Below are 23092 nucleotides of genomic sequence, written 5' to 3'. Positions count from 1 at the left end.
CATCTGGCAGGATTGTCCCCCACAGATATCTGTCCCATATAAGATGATTCTCTTAGCCATCCTGGTTAATCCTGCCATCCTGCCATTCATAGCATCATCCTTTAATTTGTCTGAGCTAGCAGCCGCAACTGCATCTCAAGTAGCATACTGAATCCCATCAATTAATTGTGCTCAATGTGCTTCCAACTGATTAATAATAGATCAAAACAGATCAAATCATTTCACAGCAACAAGATATCTAGGAGAGAAAATCTGTGTGCCAGGGAGACATTAGACACTACCAGTGGATTAAGTAACATCGGACTCACAGAATTATTAGCTGCATAAGCAGCATTTTTTTTTGCAGCATTGATCTTTATACCGCGCACGTTCTTCTGAATCCTTAAGCATTCATCATTAATATCATCATACAAGAAAAACTGTGGGAAGAGAACTGTGTTAGTCTATGGCGGCAAAAAATTTATGTATTTATTTATTTATTTTGTCACAACAATATACATAAGCATCCCACAAAAAGATTATATAGTATATAAACATATATATGAAGAAATATAAGGAGGTATAAGCATATATATATATAAGAAGAAAAAAGAAAAACAATAGGACAGGAACGGTAGGCACGTTTGTGCTCTTATGCACGCCCCTTATGGTCATCTTAGGAATGGGGTGAGGTCAATAGTAGAAAGTTTTTGGTTAAAGCTTTTGGGATTATGGGAAGAGACCACAGAGTCAGGTAAAGTATTCCAAGCACTGATGATTCTATTACAGAAGTTATATTTTCTGCAATCTAGATTAAAGCGGTTAGCATTAAGTTTAAATCTATTGGTTGCTCTTGCATTATTGCAATTAAAGCTGAAGTAGTCTTTAACAGGAAGGACATTACAATAGATGATTCTATGAGTTAAACTTAGGTCTTTTCGAAGGCGATGGAGTTCTAAGTTTTCTAAGCCTAGGATTTCAAGTCTGGTGGGATAAGATATTTTGTTGTTTACCAGACATCTGATAAAGTGATCTTAGGCCTTTTAATTAAAAAACCGTTTGCCAGAAAAGGACTTTCAGACAAGCAAGGAATTTAGTTTATCACACCTGCTGCATTGCCTGCCCTCCTTGCCTGGGTTCCTTCTGCAGGCACAAGGGAATGGAAGCATCTGTTTCACCTCCCCACATAAATGCAAAATAGTTCAAAACACAGGGACTTCCCATTTAGTATGTACAAGTCTGAAATTTCCAGTTCTCTGTTCCTTTATCGAAACTGCAAGAGACTCGGTCAAAACAAAACTCTCCGTATCCGTGTTTCTCAATCTTGCCATGTTGACGATGGATGGGCTTCAACTCTCAGAATTCCCCAGCCAGTCTTGGCTGGCCAGAATTCCCTGGCGAACCAACCAGCTAGGGAATTCTGGGAGTTGAAGTCCATCCATCTTAAAAGATGTCAAGGTTGAGAAACACCGCTCTACCTGCATTCCCTTTGGTATGAAGGAAACAGCCTGCTGGCTTTCAGGTGTCCAAAAGGACATTTAGGTGTCTGAAGGCATATTTGAGGCTACATCAGTCCTATTATTATCATTTTCTTCATATTTCCACATGTCTCTAGGAGCTCCATGCTCCCATTTAGAATAGAATAGAATAGAATAGAATAGAATAGAATAGAATAGAATAGAATAGAATAGAATAGAATAGAATTCTTTATTGGCCAAGTGTGATTGGACACACAAGGAATTTGTCTTTGGTGCATATTTAGAGCCCAGTTCCTCCTTCATCCCCTTCCACAACAACAACCCTGCAAGGTAAAGTGAGCTGATCGGTCCTGGAGTCCCGCCTGACGGCCCATCTTTGCAGCCTTCCGCCTTTTCTTCTCCCGACTGCTGGCCCTTCTTCCTTTAATCCCCGTCCGTTTTTCACGCCTACAGAGGCCCTGGGAAAAGCGGTCTTTATACATTTAAAAATTAAAAATAAAAAACAAGCCACGGGCGAGTCTGTGGGTGCCCCAGCGTGGTCGGGAACGTCTGCGCCACTCCAGCCTCTTCGACTCGTCCTCCGCTTCCGACCTCGCCAAACGAGGCGGACGGAAAATCAACGCGAAGAGCAACACCCGCCCCCCCCTCACACACACACACACAACGCCCCGCGATCTGCGGCTCCACCCCTTTGGCATCTCGTCCACTTGGTACGTTCTGCTGCCGAAGTCCCAGTCCGCCCCGCTAGAGCCAGACAAGCCGGAGTTACGGCCGGTGGAGTCCCCGCAGCTGGACCACTCCTTGGGAAGATGAGCAGGCGCTTGGGAACGGCGGGAGTGTTGGCGGCCGGTCTGCTGTGAGCGCGTCTTTCCTCTGCCCGGGAAGGCCGTGGAGAATCCAGGAGAATCGGCGCCGTACTCGCCCACGGAAAGCAATGTCAGGACCCGAAGCCCATCACGGCCACAGCCGGAGGCTGCCCTGTAAGTCCGTCTTTTGCCCTCCCCCGTTTTCCGAACCGAAACTTTTCGTAGGCATTTCCGAGGAACGGAAGCGCCGAGGCAGAGAGTTGCCCAGAGGCGCTTGGGCAGGTGAAATTCATGGAGATGAGAAAACCGGGCTACCTTTCAGCCTCCCAGGATCCGACTCCTCTCCGGACTTCGCGTGCTATAACTCCCCGCCTTGGCCAGCCAGCAGGTGTAAAGGGGGTTGGGTAGGCTAGCCTGGAGTAATGGGGGCCACAGGCTGAAGACAAGCCCGTTTTCCCTTAAGGTCCCCAGTCCCCAGATTTCCTTGCTCCCAGCTGGGATGGGGGGGCAGTTCTCTCCATAGAATACATAGGGGGGGGATCTTTTATCGGAGAGCGTGCCTTCCCCCCCTCCCCATCCCCGATTTCTTGCCCTGAGTTATTGTGGGAAAGTAGCTTGACTATACCATCATTTCTGGAGCAGGGAAATGGCTTGGGCACAAGTCCCAGGATCCACACCTTTTGATCAACAGCAGGAAACCACCCTAACCATTGCCCTCTAATTGCAGTTCATCTCTTAGAATTTTGTCACTTCAACAACAGCCCACAGCATTTTTTTCTTGAGACAATCTGACTCACAGGCTTGTATTCCCCCCCTCACACACACACCCCATTTCAATCTAATATACATGACTACATCATTTATATGCTGTTGAGAATTCTCCCCCGCCCCCACTTCTTAAGAAATTACAACTCACATCAACCCTAACCAGCATCAGATTGGTCCAAAGTCTCTGGAAAGCCCAGTGCTTATTAGTTCCGGCCTACAAATACTCTCCTGCTAACCTTGGACTTTGTGCCTCATCCAGTCTCTTCCTGATTTGCATTCAGGAAATACCTATAGGCAGATCTAAACAGTGGCTCCCCACTTCCCACCCTTCTATGAAGTCTCTATAAGGTGTTTAGTTTACATTTGAGAGATGTTTTATGTTCAAAAATAAATGTGTTCGTTCATGTTTCGGCTGAAAAAAATACATTCGATCCACCAACTCCCTCTTCCTCTGTGATCAGTGTAAGAGCACAAATTGTAAAGTTATTATTTTTTTTTCCTGGCAAAGAGAAAGTATTGTTCTCATTGGCAAATTCAGTGGGAGTTTATGTGTAGTTTCACAAGATGCAAGTGGTGGATAATTGCTATGAGACAACAAGATAAGAATAAAAGCAACAAGCCCACTCTGCATTTCCTCCCCCTCATTTTAGTCAGAGTATGCCCTCCTCCCCTCCCTCATGCCTTTCTAAAAAAATACCCAACGGTTAAGAAGTTAGGCTTCTTGTGTGGATCATCCCTCCAATGTCAACTTTGCTCTTTATATGATATCCCCTTGCTCTGATTTAAGGAGACTTTTTAACTCTAGTGGGTGATGGGGCCTGAGCTGGTGTGATAGTGATGTCATGTTCCTGACAAGATAGTTGCCACCGCCATGAAAAGCTATGCATGAACTCTTATTCCCAAGAAATGCATCCTCTGCTGTAATCTCTCTTCAGAATGTACTTTCAATATTAATTCTAATGAATTTACATGATTCTTACATCAATGCCATTTTTTACATTGCCAATTTTTTTGATGCAAAAGAGAGAAGCTAGATCTATCTTTGCATGATTCCCTACACAAATATACCATATTCTCTTTTCTTTAGATATTCCTTCACTTACAATCAGCCTTTAACAATATTAACTCCTTTAAATATATAAATGTATTTTTTTTAATGCAAAGATGCATTTAATCTGATGTCCAGTTCTAGCTGTCGGCTATGGGTTGTTGTTTTTTCCTGGTTGGCTGAAGAGCCTTCATTTTTAGATGAGGTTGCTAAAACAAGTCTCTTTTGATCTCTGTTTAAAGTCTTTTTTCCCTAAGCTCTGAAGAGAAATTGAGTAACATTGGCTTTTGTGAGATCTATTAGCCTATGGCAGATTACTGGAAATAGTTGGAAGATTGGTGGTAGATTTCTTTTATAGAAAAAGAAAATAAAACCCTTCTGTTCCATAAGAGATAACGGATAAGCATGTCTTAGGAATAACATGTATGGAAAGATGAACTGGCCTGAAACTGGAGATTTAAAATCCATCCACAACTCCCATTTGAATGCTCCTCTCAGCCTTCCTTTGGGATGTGACACTGCAGTAAAAGCATAACTCAAACTGCGGGGAGGTGAAGTGCAAGAAAAAGAGGGAAGGAGGGAGGAAGACCGAAAAGCTGGTGATTTGAGAGAAACAGGGTGAGGTGAAGAAACGTTGTCCTGTGACCCTTCCCACTGTCTCAAATTCATAATGAAAGCTAGATTGCCCTATCCTCAAATCCCTTGAGTCTTGAAGCTAAAAATATTTTCGCAGGCCATAGCTCTCTCTCCAACAGAGACAACATCATAAGACCTGGCTATTTACAGGGCCACGAGTTGCTTTATATAGAACAATGAGCAGGATAAAACCAGGAGCACATTAGAGAGGTTGATGGGAGGACAAGAGATGTTCAAAACCCCAAGGACAGCAAAAGGAGGCAGCTTCCTTGTCATGCTTGAACCAAGCTGTGTAGCCAGCATCCATGCCTGCTTCATTCTCAGAGCTGTCTTAATTCTCTAGAGGATTGAAGTATGCTCTGTATTAAAAGAATTTCCTGTTCCACAACTTTTGCTGCTCTCTTGAAGATTGTATTTTGGTTGCAGGAACAGCGGTGGCATGGAATTGATTACCAGTAAATCAGGAGCCTAAGAGGAGTGTATAGAAAAGAAGGGTGGATGGATGGGAAAAGAAAGGTATCTGAGGTCAGATTTGGATGGAAATCACATCCTTTGCTGAAGAAAATTTATCCCTTAATCCAAATACCTGCAATTTCATGCAGTACAATTAAAGCATTCTTCACCTATAGAAATGCTATCGATAGTGCTATGCAAATGTAGCAAGCAACAATCCATTGATATTCATGCAATAAATCTAGAATCATTCCTGAAAGTAGCTGTGTTGAATGCATTGAATAACCTTAATAGTGGGATTTACTTTCAGATGACAAATAATTTATGGTTCGTGTAGGTCAGCATTCCTAATCTGAAGGCTTCCAAAATGTGCTGAGTTTGCAGTACAGAATTACCAACTAGCCAGAGAATGCATTCTCCTATATTCCAAAAGAACAGAAACGAGGACCTATAGTTGTTTTTTAGTGCTATGATTAAGCTTTTGCATTCTTCCACTGGAAATAAATGAGAGCCAGGTTGGTCTAGAGCAGGGGTGAAATCTACTTACCTTCCCTATCGGTTCGGAAGTGCACTCATGTCATCTTCACCTCCGATTTTAGACCCTCTGCGCATGCGCAGAGGTCAAAACAGGTTACTTCTTGGTTAAAATAATAATAATAGTAATGATGTCTGGGTGGGTGGGTAGAGCCTCGGGCTAGTGCAACTACTGGCTCGCCAAATCACATACCACCACTGCTACCGGTTCGCCTGAACCGGAGCGAACCAGTAACATTTCACCCCTGGTCTAGTGGTTAAAGTGCTAGACTAGGAGAGAAAAAGCTGAGTTATAGTTCTGCCATTTGATCTTGGGCTCGTCATTCCCTCTCATCCATAGGAAGAAATAATCGATAGCAAATCACTTCCAAAATTGATGCTTAGAAATCTGTAGGGATTTGTCCAGGCAGGCACCAAGAGTCAAGTGTTTCTAAAAACGGAAAAAAGAAAAGGAAAAATCCCCCATGACTTGCAAAAATACACCAAATTATACAAAAAGGAACAAATATATTCCATTTATATGTAGAATTCATCTTTGGGGCCTGAAGAACTTGGATAACTCTCAATGGTTCTATGTACTTCTCACAGTCCTGGAAACTGGAGATATGAGATGAAAATGTGGAAATATGATTTGAATTATGGATTTTTAAGATAGATAGCACCTTAGCAGGACTATGGTTTTAAAGTTAGGTTTCTATCTGCAGTGTGGATATAATAATCAAGTTGAATTGTTATGTATTGAAATAAAAACTAAAGTTTTAAATCTAAGTTTTTGCAATTTCATGGCTCATTCATGGAATTTATAGTCATATTTGTATCCAGACAATGTTATGTTTCATTTGTTAGTTCTCTCCTGTTTATTCACCATGTCCTCCATGCTTTTTTCGTTGAAAAGGAAAGGATGGAATAATTTATAGAAATGCCTTTTCTTGGTAATATTATTATCAGGCTTCCTTTATCTGGAAAACCCTCCTTTAGGAAATGCTAAGTTACCAAATAAGAGGGCTAGATCAACTATATTTCAAAATGATTGCCCAGTTTGGGAAACCTTACCTTCTTAAATCATATGTACAAAGCTGTCTGTTTGGCTTTTGGATGCTGACTGTTTCTGGCAATGTAATGTCAGGCAGGACATTGCGGTATGGAAAATGTAATTTCTAATGCAAGAAATGCATGCTGTTGAACCAAAATCTAGAACCAACTTCAATACTCTGTTTAGTTTCTGAATTTTCCTGACTGAATACAGGTAAGTCCTTGACTTACAATCACAATTCAGCCCAAAATTTTTGTTGCTAAGTGAAACATTTGCAAAAGTTGATCACATGACCCTGGGACACTGCAACCATCATAAATATGAGTCAACTGAATTTTGATCACATGACCATGGGGATGATGCAATGGTCGTAAGTGTGAGAAATGGTCATAAGTCACTTTTTTCAGTGCTGTTGTAACTTTGAACGGTCACTAAACAAACTGTTGTAAGTTGAGGACTACCTGTCTTATCAACTCCTCATTTTTCAGCCATAAAACTTTAGAAATGTCTTGGAGTGTTGGGGAACCAAATTCTGTATGCTCATTAATAGTAACATAATGTTTTATTGTGGCATAGCAATAATAGGCTCAAAAAACTCCTTTTCATACAAGTGCAAGCCCCTTGTTTTATATGGTGGCTGAGAGTTCAAACCATGAGCCATTAGCATTAGCAATTCTAATTTAACCTAACCTAACATTCACATCTGGCTTGGAAAGAATTCCAGATGTTATGTACTGGTGAAAGGTAAAGAGGTAACTCTTCCAAACAGGATCTTAAGGACTCAAAGATTTTTAAGAGCCTTTTAAAGCAGGGGTCTCCAACCTTGGCAACTTTAAGCCTGGAGGACTTCAACTCCCAGAATTCTGGAAGTTGAAGTCCTCCAGGCTTAAAATTACCAAGGTAGGAAACCCCTGTCTTAAAGAAGAAAAGCATACCATCGTCTCTTGGATGTATGCCTACGATAACAACACTCCTCTTCCATCTCGTTTTATTCATGCTGCTTGCCTCACAATAGGCGTTTTGTATTCAGGATCTAACTGGACAAGAAAGAATGACAAAAGCTACCACTCCTAGCTGAAATCCAATCCAACAGTTCTGACAAGTCTTGTCCAAAACATGACTTTACTTCCTGCTCTCAAGACAGCCCCCAAAAAATCTAAGCCTGCCCTAAAACTCTTAGGTTAAATATATCCTCTGTTCCTGACACTTCTGCAGTTTTTAATTGCCAGATTTGGCAGGTTTTCTTCTTGCAAGTTTATTTCTGCTGAAGATTTTAAAAAATTGGTTTTATTGCCTTGCTAGACCAGGTAGCCATCAGATGTGTGGAGATTTCAATTCCCCAACTAGTGTGGCCATCCGTTTAGAAGGCACCAGACTATAGAATAGGGGTCTCCAACCTTGGTCCTTTTAAGACTTGTGGACTTCAACTCCCAGAGTTCCTCAGCCAGCAAAGCTGGCTGAGAAACTCTGGGAATTGAAGTCCACAAGTCTTAAAGGGACCAAGGTTGGAGACCCCTGCTATAGAAGGCTGCTCTATGCTGTCCTCATTTGGTGTCTTGATTTAGTCAAGACTCCTAAAATAACACCTTATTTATACTGAAAGAGATACAAATTAAGGTGATAAAGATGATCAGAGCAATGATTCCTGCCGTCCCAGGAATGGTTGAAGGATCTATTCTTTAAGACAGGGGTCTCCAACCTTAGTAACTTTAAGGCGTGTGGACTTCAACCCCCAGAGTTCCTCAGCCAGCTTTGCTAGCTGAGGAATTCTGGGAGTTGAAGTCCACAAACCTTAAAGTTACTAAGGTTGGAGACCCCTGCTTTAAGAAAAGACAGGTGAAAGGAAGTACTTTTCAAGAACCAGAAGGAGTGTCAAAATAAATAAAAAATCCCTCAGAATCCAAGTCCAAAACAACGTTTAAATTTCAGGAAAGCTGATTCTTCCATTTGATGTTACAAAAATGTTTCCCAATAGCAAGAGTAGTTTGATGCTAAAACCAATTAGTGAAGGGATGTGGAGAGCTTCTTAATTGATGTTGCAACCAGATGTTAGGTAAACAATTGCTGAAGATAACTTCATTTGAATTCTGTGTGTTGAACGGGAGACTTCCTCAGTGGCTTTTTCTAGCTTTATTATTCTATGAAAAGCAGTACCTCATTAATTATCTGTTACTTGAAACAACAGCATAGGCAAATAATTCTGTCCTTTCTCATTTTGGATTTATTGGTTTATCACAATAGAGAACAAAATACTGGGTTAAACGAACTGACAGAGAGGCTGGCTGGGGAATTCTGGGAGTTGGTCCATAAGTTTTAAAGTTGCCAGGGTTGGAAACCCTTGATCTAAATGGTAATAGTATTTAGAATTAACAATTAATGAGTTTGGAGTGGCTTACCTGTGTGACTTCAGCAACTCTGGAATTTTTTTCATGTTCATAGTCTTTATGTTACACTTCCTCATAACTATGTGCAATAGCTCACTGTTCTTATTTTGCCATGAGATTAGTAACTTGTATCATATCCCCTGATGATCTCATATCTAAAATGGGATTTGAATCGTCATATTAATCACCTTCAGCTTTTAAGTTGGGCCTCATAGGCTGACTATGTAAATTCAAAATAGTGAGTAATTTTATTTATCAGTACATTTCAATCTATGAAGTAGACTAAGCAACGTAAGAGAGAGGAAGTCATTTAAGATGTTTTGACTGATCTCAAAAAGCTAAAAAAAGTCAGATCTGGTTAATACTTTGGACAGGAGTGTGTTAGGATAAACTAGAGCTGTAAACTAGATTGAAAAAATAATTTAAAAAAGAACTAGAAAAAAGGCAATGACAAACCATTAACATACAGGTGGTTGCCAACATAACCATTAACTTAACAACAGTTAAAAGTTATGACAGGAATTCAGGTGCTTGGAACCAGCTTGCATTTATGATAGTTGCAGTATTTTGCAGTGACATTATCATGATTTGTGACCTTCCCAGCCAGCTTCCAACAAGCAAAGACAATGGAATTTGCTTAATAGCCACATGATTCACTTAATAACCATGATAAAAGGGTTGTTAAATTGGCTCTGTTCGTGTGATGACTTGCTTAATTGTATCTCTTACCAACTGAAATTTTAGTCTGAATTGTGATTGTAAATCAAGGATTACCTGCCTTGTTTCTAAGAAAACTATATAAACATATCCATTTGCGCTAGAAAAGGTCTTTACTTTTATAGTACAGTGATAGAGTGTGGTTCTATATAGTATAGAATGTGGTCCAGATTCCCAAGATGGATGGATCACACTCCAGAGAAACAAAAGACAGCAAAGTTTCAATAGTTTGGTTGGGAGAAAAAAATAGTTAAGACAGCTCCTCCCTGGGAGTTCTTAGAGTATATGTTTAATGACGCAAGCAGTTTACTTTGGTTTGAAAAGATTTCTGCCTAAAGGTGAGGAACAATAAAGGAAACTCCCTAGAAGAACCTCAGCATATCTTTCTTGCTTTTGGAGCTTGACAGAGACAGACAAACATTCAGGGTCTTTATGGGAGCTGCAGAATGAATCATTAACAAAGTCGAGTTGCTGAGATGAACTTTTCATGCCCTTCTTGTTATGGAACTTAAGCGCCTAAGACTTGAGAAAAGAGATTCAGAAAAGTCACAGTATTGTGGTTAGATAATTTTATACTCTAGATATAAGGATTTTCTGGGCCCACACAGTGTGACCATTTGTATTATTTTAGTTGCAGAAGCATGAAGAAAATTTGGGAATAAACATCTGTTAAGAAATATAGTGGGTACATATAATCATGTACAAATCCAGCTATAATCGCTTACCCCTGGCAAACCAATGTTTGTTAAAAGGAGGAAAAAATGATCAGCTTCATCTATTATGAACTCTTTCCTGTCCATATAAATACTCTAGACCTATGTTTTCGCCATGACAACCTACTTTTTAATCAGATTTCAGTAACTAATTTAGTAGTGGTTATTATTGCAATAGATTAAAATCTGAGAAAGTCAAGTTGAACTTCAAAATTCCATTGTTCTATCCAAAATGTACATTTGTGTAGGTAGAGGTAATCTGTGAGGAATTAATTGACTAATGTAAGCTTTAAAAAAAAGGACAAACATGAATAAAACCTTTTTTAATTACTGGTAAATGACATTTAACATTCTGTTAAATTGGCAGCTGACGCAATTTGCCACTTTTAAATACAAAAAGTATTCTTGGTTTCCTGGTATTTTGCTATTGTAAATTTGCAGCTAATAATGAAAATTAAATTACTTGTGTTGGACCATTTTATAGATATCCTGAGACAAATGGATTATAAAGCTATAGTATTAATTTCTGGACTGTTATCTAATCTCTTGAAAAATTTCAACTTAAATAAATACCATTAGGAAGCGTAATACAGTGCTTTCAAGAGACTATAGAATAGAATAGAATAGAATAGAATAGAATAGAATAGAATAGAATAGAATAGAATAGAATAGAATAGAATTTTATTGGCCAAGTGTGATTGGATACACAAGGAATTTGTCTTGGTGCATATGCTCTCAGTGTACATAAAAGAAAAGATACAACATCAAGGTACAACATTTACAACACAATTGATGGTCAGTATATCAATATAAATCATAAGGATTGCCAGCAACAAGTTACAGTCATACAGTCATAAGTGGAAAGAGATTGGTGATGGGAACTATGAGAAGATTAATAGTAATGCAGATTCAGTAAATAGTTTGACAGTGTTGATGGAATTATTTGTTTAGCAGAGTGATGGCCTTCAGGAAAAAACTCAACTTGTGTCTAGTTGTTCTGGTGTGCAGTGCTCTATAGCGCTGTTTTGAGGGTAGGAGTTGAAACAGTTTATTTTATTTTATTTTATTATTTATTTATTATTTATTTATTTATTTTATTATTTATTGTATACGATAGAAGAGTTTAATTAATGTGTTGATATTAAGTGATGTGAATATCCCATACATTCAGTGTTAATATTCTTGACATATGCTAAAATTACCTCCAGAAGACATTAATATACATCATGTCAAATGAAATTATGCAATACCAACTTTTATGCAGAATATATTCAGTAGAAATCTGTTGCCCATCAACAATAAAATTCCTAACCACATAATCCTATCTTTTGGAGGCTTCTTCCTTCAGAGAAAGGTACAGCACCTGATGCTAAGGTTAATCCAGCTGCTGGGAAGCCTCTCTTAGTTTGAAAAACCTTTCATGTAGATAATGAACAGATGAATGATTCCCAGATTCCTTCCTTTCTTACAATCCTTGCTTTCACATTCAGTCCCAGACTTCAGTGTATAATGAGTGTGCAGTGAGAGCCGGAAGGATTAGTAGGCAATAGGGAAGCTGGTGCTTTGGAACCCAAGTAACAGACGTATTTGGGAGGGGGGGCATTTCAAGAGAAAGCACTGTTGCACGGTCCACCCCACCCCCAGTTGTGAATGAGTGCAGGCCCCTATTGGTTGAATGCCCTGGGAAAGAAAAGGCAGCAGCAGGTATTTTTCTCTCCTTAAAAACAGAATGCAGCCCACAAGAGGAAGCATTGTGAATGAATACATAATAGTCATGGGGTACATACCATCCTAGTGAGGCAATCTTAGTACGGGCAGTGTGTGTGAGACAGCCCATCACTCCTGAAGAGAAGGAAAAGCATCTGCTCTGTTTTTTTGCTAAAAGGAAGCCAAAGAGAAGGATGCAAAAAAGCTTGTATCTAAACCCTGTTTGCCTTCTTGTCTGCCCAAGATATATAAGGTGGGACAAAGAAGGTGGCACCATTTCTGGCCCTCAATTGCTGTCCTAGTGCAGTCCAGTCAGCCACCAGCTGCTCAACAAAGCAGCTGACTATCACCAAGAATTACATAATGGCAATTCAATGCTTGTGGCCAGCTGCCCAGCTGGCTAATGAAATTTCACCAGGAATCTATCAGCAGGTTTGTTAATTTATCTGGGAAATAAATCCCAACACATCTTTTTGATTCAGGCTCTAACATAAAGCATTTTGTCTAAGCCGTGGCATGTTGTTACACAGTACCAATCCGTTCCATCTCTCTTTGTCTTGATGCCTAGTATCACTTTCTTCGGCTTGGTTTCACAGTGTATTTGTTCAAACATTAGAACTGTTCTACCAGTGGAGACCCAGCATAGTGACCAGTATTAAATTAGACCACCATCATGGAATGAGAACTGCAGTTAATTTTAGAAAGCTTTTTTTCTGAGCTTAAACTAAACCCTGTGTTCTCAAGCGGTAAGAATAAGGGTTGGCTCTGAATATTTAGTTGAAAAGAAAGGAGTGCTGTTTTTTTTAAAGACCACAGCATTCAGACAAGTTGTAAGGTTCAATTCTATGTCAAATGAATTCATAACTGAGACCTGATCAAATTTATCAGAGCACTGTGGGCAGATTGGCAAGTTGCAGATCACCAAGAAAAAGAATCAACAAAAACGAACAATAACAACAAAAGAACAGGTTTACATAAATTTGCATGTATCAGTTTAAATGTAATCAGAGTCAGAATTGGCAACCTTTAACCTTTCAGATATTGTTGAACTATACTTTCTATCAACAATAAATAGCATACTAGCATCTGAGAACTATAGTTATCCCACTCCAAAATAAAACTTAACTTTACATTAGCCATGATTGCTGGTGAATTCTGGGACTTAAAATCTGCATATTTGGAGGGTGCCAAAGTTGGTGAAGGTTATTTAAAGAGAAGACTGCACCTTCTAAAGCAGGGGTAGTCAACCTTTTTATACCTACCGCCCACTTTTGTATCTCTGTTAGTAGTAAAATTTTCTAACCACCCACCGGTTCCACAGTAATGGTAATTTATAAAGTGTATCATTGTCTGTGCGTGCCTCTCGCGCATCGTGGATTGGGTTTGTTGGGGGGTGCCAGCTACCAGCTTTGCTTGTCTGTTACAGCTGGGTGGTGTGGGGGGAGATGCGTGAGCTATTCTGGGATGAGGCTGTTTTGTTCGCGGTCGCACTATAGCACCATTTAGTTTCATGTATGTAATGTGAACTAAACTTATGCACGGGCGATACAAATAGTATATTTTCAGAAATTTAAATTGTCATGGGGAATTTTATGAAAAACTAATGAAAATGTTTTTAAATAATGCTATGAATTTTTTTTATAAAGTCAATTAAATTAAAAAAAAGGAAAGTGCTTCAGTATCGGACAAAACCCGTACCGACCACCATGAAAGCTGGAACGCCCACTAGTGGGTGGTATGGACCAGGTTGACTACCACTGTTCTAAACAAAGAACACAGGAGCATAAGAATAGCCTTGCTCATTCAGGCTAAGGTTCATTCTTGTATTTTGTTTCTCACTATAGCCAAATGGATAATTCTGGGATACTTCCAAGCAAAACATGGCAATACACCCTTTCCCATCATATTTCTCCTGTAACTACTATTTGGAGGCATGAGTCTTCAAGATTAATGCCCTTGTTAAATATTAATTTATCAATCCCCTTGTAAAGCCTTTAACTTTGGCTTTAAATGTGGCTATCATCACTTGGTGGTGTACGTAAAGCAGTATTTCTATTCTAATTGTGGGTGGATGTGTTAGGGAACTGGGAGGACTATCTGATGAGGAAGATAAGAACATAAGCAGTGCATTGCTGGATTGGACTCCTGACCCATTTAGTCTAGCAGTCTGTTCTCAAGTGGCCAGCCAACTGTACTAGGAAACCTACTAGTTTCCCAACAGATGGACTTCAGAGGCAGTCCCACTACCATCAAGGCTAATAGTAATTGATCCCAAGACTTCCATGAATTGCTCCAACCAACCAAGCTGGTAGCCAACATTACATCCCAGGGTAATGAATTCTAACATTTAATTATGTGTTGTGTAAAAATTTATTTTCTTTTGTCCGCCCCAATTTTTCTCAATCAATTTCATTGGATGTCCTGTGGTTCCAGCATTTCAGGAAAGGAAAATAGCTTCCCGTTGCCCACTTTATCTACACCATACATAATTTTATATAATACCATTATGTCCCTTCTCATGCACCTACTTTCTAGAATGCCATAACCTGTCCTCGTTGGAAAGCGCTAGTTCCTGGGGCAACTTTTATATTTTTTGTGTTTAATGCTGTTAATGGAGAAATTAATAGATAAACATTGAAGAAATAATGACAAAAATATTTTCTTGACATGTCTTATTAAGTATGAATTCAAACAATAATATATACTTCATAGAATTTAGAGATGTGTTATTTCTACAGGTAGTCCTTGAGTTATGACCATAATGAAGCCTGCCCCATGGATGTAATTCATGAAAGCTGCAAAGCAGGTCAGTCATGTGATTGACCCAATTTTACAATCCTTTTTTGTGGTGGCCATTAAATGAACGCAGTGTTCATAAAGTAGCCATGGCAGCCCTAAGACGACTTCCGGTGTCCAGAGGCAACGGTCGTCTGGAGGCTTCTCCTGCCTCCAGTGCCCGAATCCGGCCGCCGCCGAGGCCCCCAGGGGCCAGGTGTTCCGAAAAGGACACCTGCCGCACGGACGGCTCGCCAGGGGTCTCCCAGCCGACATACAGGACTGTGGGGACCGATGCTGGCGCGTCCTAGGCTCGGCGGGGTTTGGAGGCCACAGGCCACGGCCACGCCATTACTTTGGTCGTCGCCTGGGCCGCTGTGCCCGTGACACCGGGCTTTGGATTTATAACTGCAGCAGCCTGGTGGTGAACAGGAACGGAGAAGAATTGAGGAATGGAGAAGGGAAGGGGATATCGGTAAACGCGAGTGGAGTGCTCCGGAGTGCGGGGGGGTTTTTCTCCCCTGCGGCTGGAAGGAGCACGAGTCATTCTGGAGAGAGGAGAACTTAAAATAAGAAGATTACCGGTTTTGTGGAGCTCTGGAGAGAAGAGGTGATGGAGAAATTTAGGAGGGAGGGTTTGAGGCCCCCCCTCCCTCTGGGGAACAGTGGTGGCGCCCAGCTTCCGCCTTCACTATGAGAATTTTGATGACATCACTTCCCTTCGGCTTCCTGGTTGACTAACTGTACTCTGGACTCGTTGCTCCTGTGAGTGCCCCCTGGTGGATCCGGAGGAAATTACAAGGATACTGTGCTTGCCTGAGGATTTTGAATTTTTTTTTTAAATGGCAAAAGGTCAGAGACCAACTGCTGGAGAGATGGAGAGAATTCTGGAAAAGTTATCCAATATGGACAAGAAACTGGATGATTTGCAAAGAGGCCAAATGGAAATAAGAGCAGAAATTGTGACTATCCAAAAGGATTTAAAGGATACTCAACAAGTCTCAGCAGAAAACAAGCAGAAAGTGGAAGGTCTGCAGGTGAGATGCGGGCAGTGCAGAAAAGAGAGGAGATGACAGGCAATGCTGTGCTTGGACTACAGATGGATAAAATGTCTTATTTCCTTAGGTTTCAAAATTTGGAAGAAGTGGACCAAGAAGATTTGAGAGATGTTGTGACTAAATTGTTGGGAGAATTTCTTGGGAGAGGTGTTGATTTCATGAATTGGGATGTGGATCGAGTTTATAGAGTTAATTCACAATATGCACGCACGCATGCAGTTCCCAGAGAGGTTCATGTCAAATTTGTGAGAAGAGAGACGAGATGAAATTTTAGAAAACATAGGAGTGGGGCACTGACTTACAGGGGCAGGGAGATAGCCATTCTGAGGCAGATTCCCAGACAGGTACGTGAAATGAGAAAGAAATATTACTTTTTGTCAAGCAAATTGTACCAGAAGGGAGTAGGCTTCAGATGGCTGATGCCAGAGGATTGATGATTTTCCGGGAGGGCATTACGAAAAAATTAGTACAATTGCGGAGGCTACGGCCTACGTGGAGGAACACAAAGCCTCCTGGAATCAGATGACCCAGGAATTGAAGAAGGGAGGTTATAGACCATGGGGCGGAGGCGGCTGCCGCTGTTGCGCCCTGAGTTGGGTCAGGCTGAACCCAGAGTTCTGAGATCCAAAACTAGGAAGTGATAAAGATATTTGGTATTGTGTTGGTTTTCCTTATTCTCTTTTGTACGATATTCTGTTTATTCTTGACCCTTCTTTATTGCGTATGTAAGATTTGTAAATTTAGCTACTTCGTGTCACCTGTTTGCCATATGGCTGTTGTATGTGTTAAAAAATTTGAGTTAAATTCTTATCTTGTATAAGAAAAATGAAAATTTACCATACCTGATATGTATTTGTATAAACCTTTTTTGACCAATAAAAACTTTTTGAACAAAAAAAAGTAGCCATGGCAGCCCTTAAGCAAATGCCCTGGTCATTAAGCAAACCAATGGTCTCTATGGTTTTGCCAAAAATCAGAAGTAAATGCCAGTTTTCTGGAAAACTGTTATAAATTGTGGGTTATATGACCATGGGATGCTTCAAGTAGCCCTAAATGTGGTCTGATTGCTGAACATCCATGGGGTGGGGAGGGAGGAAATCTTCAAAACTTCAATTCTGGGTCCCCAGGTAAGTCCATCCGGACTTTGAACAGTCATTAAAAGACCAGTCTTAAGGGCTATCTGTATTTGTTCCATGTGCTTTTAGCACTAGATAGTTCATTGGCACTACATACGGTATTTTCCCTTGTTTGCACAATATCCCTGTAACAATTTAGTGAAGTAGATCATAGTCAATGTTACTTCCAAACTGAGATAGCACCTACAGTAAGCTTTAGCAATCAAAATATCAGTTAATTGTCTTTTCTTCTTTAAAGACATTTTTTCCTTAGGAAAAATATGTGTATTAGAAAGTGTATAAATGGAGATGATTTCTAAACCCACGGAAAATATGTAAATAAGGCATGGAGCTTCCACTTTGAAAATCTCGACTGCGGATGTTTTAAGTTAAGTAATGATGACTGATCTGAGCACTTTTTCACAGGCTAGTTGATATTTGCACCAGGGGTGAAATGCTCCCAGTTCGGATCGGCTCACCTGATCCAGTAGCGATGGCAACGGGTGGTTCGGAGAACCGGTAGCAAAAATCCCTGCCCCCCCCCCATGCCCAGCTCAGCCGCGCGATCATCAGCCGAAGAAAAAATGCTTTAAAAGTTAAAAAAAAAAAACCTTTGATGATCACGCAGCTCAGCTGGGTGCTAGCCAAAAAACGGGTGGCGGGGGAGTCCGTTTTTCCTCCCAGCAGGCTTTCCTGAAGTTTCCCTGAAGTCTACTGGGAGGAAAAACAAACTTCCCGCCCCCACCCCGTTTTTAGCTTTGCCTAGCAAGGCTGCTGGAAGGGAAAACGGGGTGTGAGGGAGGGGTTTGAGAGAGAGAGAGAGAAAGAAAGGAGGCAAGGAAGAAGGAAGGAAGGAAAGAAAGAGAGGAAGGAAGGAGGGAGTAGAAACCTGGCACTAGATGCAGCTTCAGAGGATAATCCAGGTCTGGAAGGGACCTGGAGGTCATCTAGTCCAACCCTGCTCCAGCAGGACATTGCTAGTGAGTTTCTGTTGTTTGATCCCCCAGTCACATAGCCACGCCCACCCAGTCACATGACCCCCACCAAGCCACGCCCCACTAAGCCACGCCCACAGAACCGGTAGCAAAAAAAATTAGATTTCACCCCTGATTTGCACCCTAGCTCTAAACAGGATCACACAGTTGTGTATATGCCTTTCATTGTCACACCCTTGAAGACAGAAAAATTTATACGTATTGGCTGTGTCTGTGTCCAAAAATATTTTTCTGCTGATGGTATCAGCCAGAATCTAAGCTGGATGAAAGTTCCTCTTTGTCTGCAATAAGCTTTAAAACTCAAGCCCAGATTCTGAAATATTTATTATATTAAAGTGAATATATTAGGAACACCTTGGAATTTTTAAAATTGGCAATGGGCTCCCGTGTGCAGTGTTGATTTCAGCATTTCTCTCTGATTTTAAAGAGATTAGATGTGTAGTTCTCAGATACGCAGTATTTGTCAACCTACAAAATGACTTCAGCTGAAGCCATGCTTACTTCTGCTTCGTTTCTTGGTTGCCATTCAAGGGAAAGGGGGGAGAGGGGGGGGGAACTCAGGAATGTGGTACCTCAGCTGGCTAGCCATAACATCTATCAGCCACTGTGAGAACCAAAGTCATGTCAACAGACATCTGTTGAAGTTGAGCGGGCAGCTACATCTGCACTGATTGGCCCATGTGACCTGAAAAATCAAGGGAGATGGGGAGGTCTCATTCTTTTAACTATCCCTAAGCACGGGAATAATTTAGAGCTAGCGTCACCTTTCTAAGTGCCGATATGATGTACTCAATAAAGGATCTCTTGAACCTGAACAAAGTGTTAGAATCCTGACATAGAATAGAATAGAACAGAACAGAACAGAACAGAACAGAACAGAACAGAACAGAACAGAACAGAACAGAATAGAATAGAATAGAATAGAATAGAATAGAATAGAATAGAATAGAATAACAGAGTTGAAAGAGACCTTGGAGGTCTTCTAGTCCAATCCCCTGCTTAGGCAGGAAACCGTACACCACTTCAGACAAATGGTTATCCAATATCTTCTTAAAAAAATCTTCTTAAAAACTTATTGGATATGGTTATCCAATATCTTCTTAAAAACTTCCAGTGTTGGAGCAATCACAGCTTCTGAAGTTGTTCCACTGATTAATTGTTTTAACTGTCAGGAAATTTCTCCTTAGTTCTAAGTTGCTTCTCTCCTTGATTAGTTTCCACCCATTGCTTCTTGTCCTGCCCTCAGGTGCTTTGGAGTATAGCTTGCCTCTCTCTTCTTCGTGGCAGCCCCTGTGATATTGGAATGCTGCTATCATGTCTCCCTTGGTCCTTCTTTTCACTTCCTGAGTCCATTACTCAGAACGATGACATCATAATTATCAGCACCTATTCTGACTGCATCTGCTGCTGCAATTGATGAAGAACAGAATGAGCTCTCCAAGCATTTGGTTGTTTTCTTTTCCTTTCATGTTTTGCTGAAGTAAGTCTCCAGGTATAACGTTAACAACCTATGGCCTTCCTGAATGCTGCATGCATCTCTCAGCATTCCTCACTCTACACTCTACACCATAGTGGCTGAGGCTGGTGGGAGCAGAGGTTCTGGAACATCTGGAGTATCCGTAGGATGGACTTCAAAGTATAAGGGGTGTTGAGAGTAAAGCATTGTACTTAAATTTCTTTTCAACTCCATGAAAAGCAGAAACCAAAGCGATCATGCAAAACTAAGACAATTTATACATTGCAGCGTTTTTATTGTCTCGCTGAGGATGCCATTTTGGAAATAGCCTCAGCTTATGCCAGCTCTTTGGGAAATTGAACAAGTGCTCCTCCAGTGTTTAGAAATAATTGCCTCAGCCATCAAAATCTGATCTTTTTTCATCAAAAATTTGCTTTTGCTTAAAATGCTAGCTGCTTTCTATAGGTAAGGTTCCCCTCGCACATATGTGCTAGTCGTTCCCGACTCTAGGGGGCGGTGCTCATCTCCATTTCAAAGCCGAAGAGCCAGCGCTGTCCGAAGACGTCTCCGTGGTCATGTGATCGGCATGACTCAATGCCAAAGGCGCACGGAATGTTGTTACCTTCTCACCAAAGGTGGTCCCTATTTTTCTACATACATTTTTTACGTGCTTCGAACTGCTAGGTTGGCAGAAGCTGGGAGAAGTAATGGGAGCTCACTCCATTACACGGCACTAGGGATTCGAACCATTGAACTGCCGACCTTTCGATCGACAAGCTCAGCATCTTAGCCACTAAGCCACGCCCACAGAACCGGTAGCAAAAAAAATTAGATTTCACCCCTGATTTGCACCCTAGCTCTAAACAGGATCACACAGTTGTGTATATGCCTTTCATTGTCACAGCCTTGAAGACAGAAAAATTTATACGTATTGGCTGTGTCTGTGTCCAAAAATATTTTTCTGCTGATGGTATCAGCCAGAATCTAAGCTGGATGAAAGTTCCTCTTTGTCTGCAATAAGCTTTAAAACTCAAGCCCAGATTCTGAAATATTTATTATATTAAAGTGAATATATTAGGAACACCTTGGAATTTTTAAAATTGGCAATGGGCTCCCGTGTGCAGTGTTGATTTCAGCATTTCTCTCTGATTTTAAAGAGATTAGATGTGTAGTTCTCAGATACGCAGTATTTGTCAACCTGCAAAATGACTTCAGCTGAAGCCATGCTTACTTCTGCTTCGTTTCTTGGTTGCCATTCAAGGGAAAGGGGGGAGAGGGGGGTGGGACTCAGGAATGTGGTACCTCAGCTGGCTAGCCATAACATCTATCAGCCACTGTGAGAACCAAAGTCATGTCAACAGACATCTGTTGAAGTTGAGCGGGCAGCTACATCTGCACTGATTGGCCCATGTGACCTGAAAAATCAAGGGAGATGGGGAGGTCTCATTCTTTTAAATATCCCTAAGCACGGGAATAATTTAGAGCTAGCGTCACCTTTCTAAGTGCCAATATGATGTACTCAATAAAGGATCTCTTGAACCTGGACAAAGTGTTAGAATCCTGACATAGAATAGAATAGAACAGAACAGAACAGAACAGAACAGAACAGAACAGAACAGAACAGAACAGAACAGAATAGAATAGAATAGAATAGAATAGAATAGAATAGAATAGAATAACAGAGTTGGACGGGACATTGGAGATCTTCTAGTCCAATCCCCAGCTTAGGCAGGAAACCCTACACCACTTCAGACAAATGGTTATCCAATATCTTCTTAAAAAAATCTTCTTAAAAACTTATTGGATATGGTTATCCAATATCTTCTTAAAAACTTCCAGTGTTGGAGCATTCACAGCTTCTGGAGGCAAGTTGCTCCACTGATTAATTGTTTTAACTGTCAGGAAATTTCTCCTTAGTTCTAAGTTCCTTCTCTCCTTGCTTGGTTTCCACCCATTGTTTCTTGTCCTGCCCTCAGGTGCTTTGGAGTATAGCTTGCCTCTCTTCTTCGTGGCAGCCCCTGTGATATTGGAATGCTGCTATCATGTCTCCCTTGGTCCTTCTTTTCACTTCCTGAGTCCATTACTCAGAACGATGACATCATAATTATCAGCACCTATTCTGACTGCATCTGCTGCTGCAATTGATGAAGAACAGAATGAGCTCTCCAAGCATTTGGTTGTTTTCTTTTCCTTTCATGTTTTGCTGAAGTAAGTCTCCAGGTATAACGTTAACAACCTATGGCCTTCCTGAATGCTGCATGCATCTCTCAGCATTCCTCACTCTACACTCTACACCATAGTGGCTGAGGCTGGTGGGAGCAGAGGTTCTGGAACATCTGGAGTATCCGTAGGATGGACTTCAAAGTATAAGGGGTGTTGAGAGTAAAGCATTGTACTTAAATTTCTTTTCAACTCCATGAAAAGCAGAAACCAAAGCGATCATGCAAAACTAAGACAATTTATACATTGCAGAGTTTTTATTGTCTCGCTGAGGATGCCATTTTGGAAATAAAGCCTCAGCTTATGCCAGCTCTTTGGGAAATTGAACAAGTGCTCCTCCAGTGTTTAGAAATAATTGCCTCAGCCATCAAAATCTGATCTTTTTTCATCAAAAATTTGCTTTTGCTTAAATTGCTAGCTGCTTTCTATAGGTAAGGTTCCCCTCGCACATATGTGCTAGTCGTTCCCGACTCTAGGGGGCGGTGCTCATCTCCATTTCAAAGCCGAAGAGCCAGCGCTGTCCGAAGACGTCTCCGTGGTCATGTGATCGGCATGACTCAATGCCAAAGGCGCACGGAATGTTGTTACCTTCCCACCAAAGGTGGTCCCTATTTTTCTACATGCATTTTTTACGTGCTTCGAACTGCTAGGTTGGCAGAAGCTGGGAGAAGTAATGGGAGCTCACTCCATTACACGGCACTAGGGATTCGAACCATTGAACTGCCGACCTTTCGATCGACAAGCTCAGCATCTTAGCCACTAAGCCACCATGTCCCTTTCTATAGGAAAGCTCAGCTAAGCAGCTTACTGTTCGTGTGTATTAATAAAGGATTCCAGAATAACATGTAGATCTTACTGGAATAAAGAGGAACCACTGTGCTGAAGAGGTATTCAGTAGCCATACTTAAATATTTTTGATACTGCAGACCCAGGTACAAAAGCTGTCATGTGCATGTCTGCAAGAATTGGTGTTGACTGTGTGGTCAGTACTGGACCTTCCCCTATTTTGCTGATTTCTTGATATCTTGGTTCTTTTCTGGACCATTCCCTTTTAGTTGTGAAGGGCTTGCACCTCCCAGTGATGCTGTGAACTATATCAGTGGGAATGTGCACTCCCAGCTGTGCACATATGACAGCCAGGTCATTAGGAGGTATGGGGTTAGACTAAATTTGATCCAATATATTTTATACCTTTGTTTTTTATCTATTGTGCGCTA

General features: G+C 41.0%; 1 protein-coding gene across 1 annotated transcript in view; it reads left to right on the top strand.

Annotated features, from left to right (window-relative positions):
• Positions 1-2172: 2172 nt before the first annotated feature.
• The window catches only part of DBNDD2 (dysbindin domain containing 2), a 34852-nt gene continuing 13932 nt past the window's right edge, over positions 2173-23092 (top strand). Inside the window, exon 1 of the mRNA XM_058178696.1 lies at positions 2173-2437. Within this exon, the coding sequence (XP_058034679.1) occupies positions 2392-2437 (46 nt within the window). The 5' untranslated portion in view covers positions 2173-2391. The remainder of the gene's footprint in view (positions 2438-23092) is intronic.

Source organism: Ahaetulla prasina, chromosome 3 (assembly GCF_028640845.1).
Source record: "Ahaetulla prasina isolate Xishuangbanna chromosome 3, ASM2864084v1, whole genome shotgun sequence".
Classification (NCBI taxonomy): Eukaryota; Metazoa; Chordata; class Lepidosauria; order Squamata; family Colubridae; genus Ahaetulla; species Ahaetulla prasina.
The sequence above is the reverse complement of the archived record's forward strand: the minus strand, read 5'-3'. Positions and strand labels throughout refer to the sequence as shown.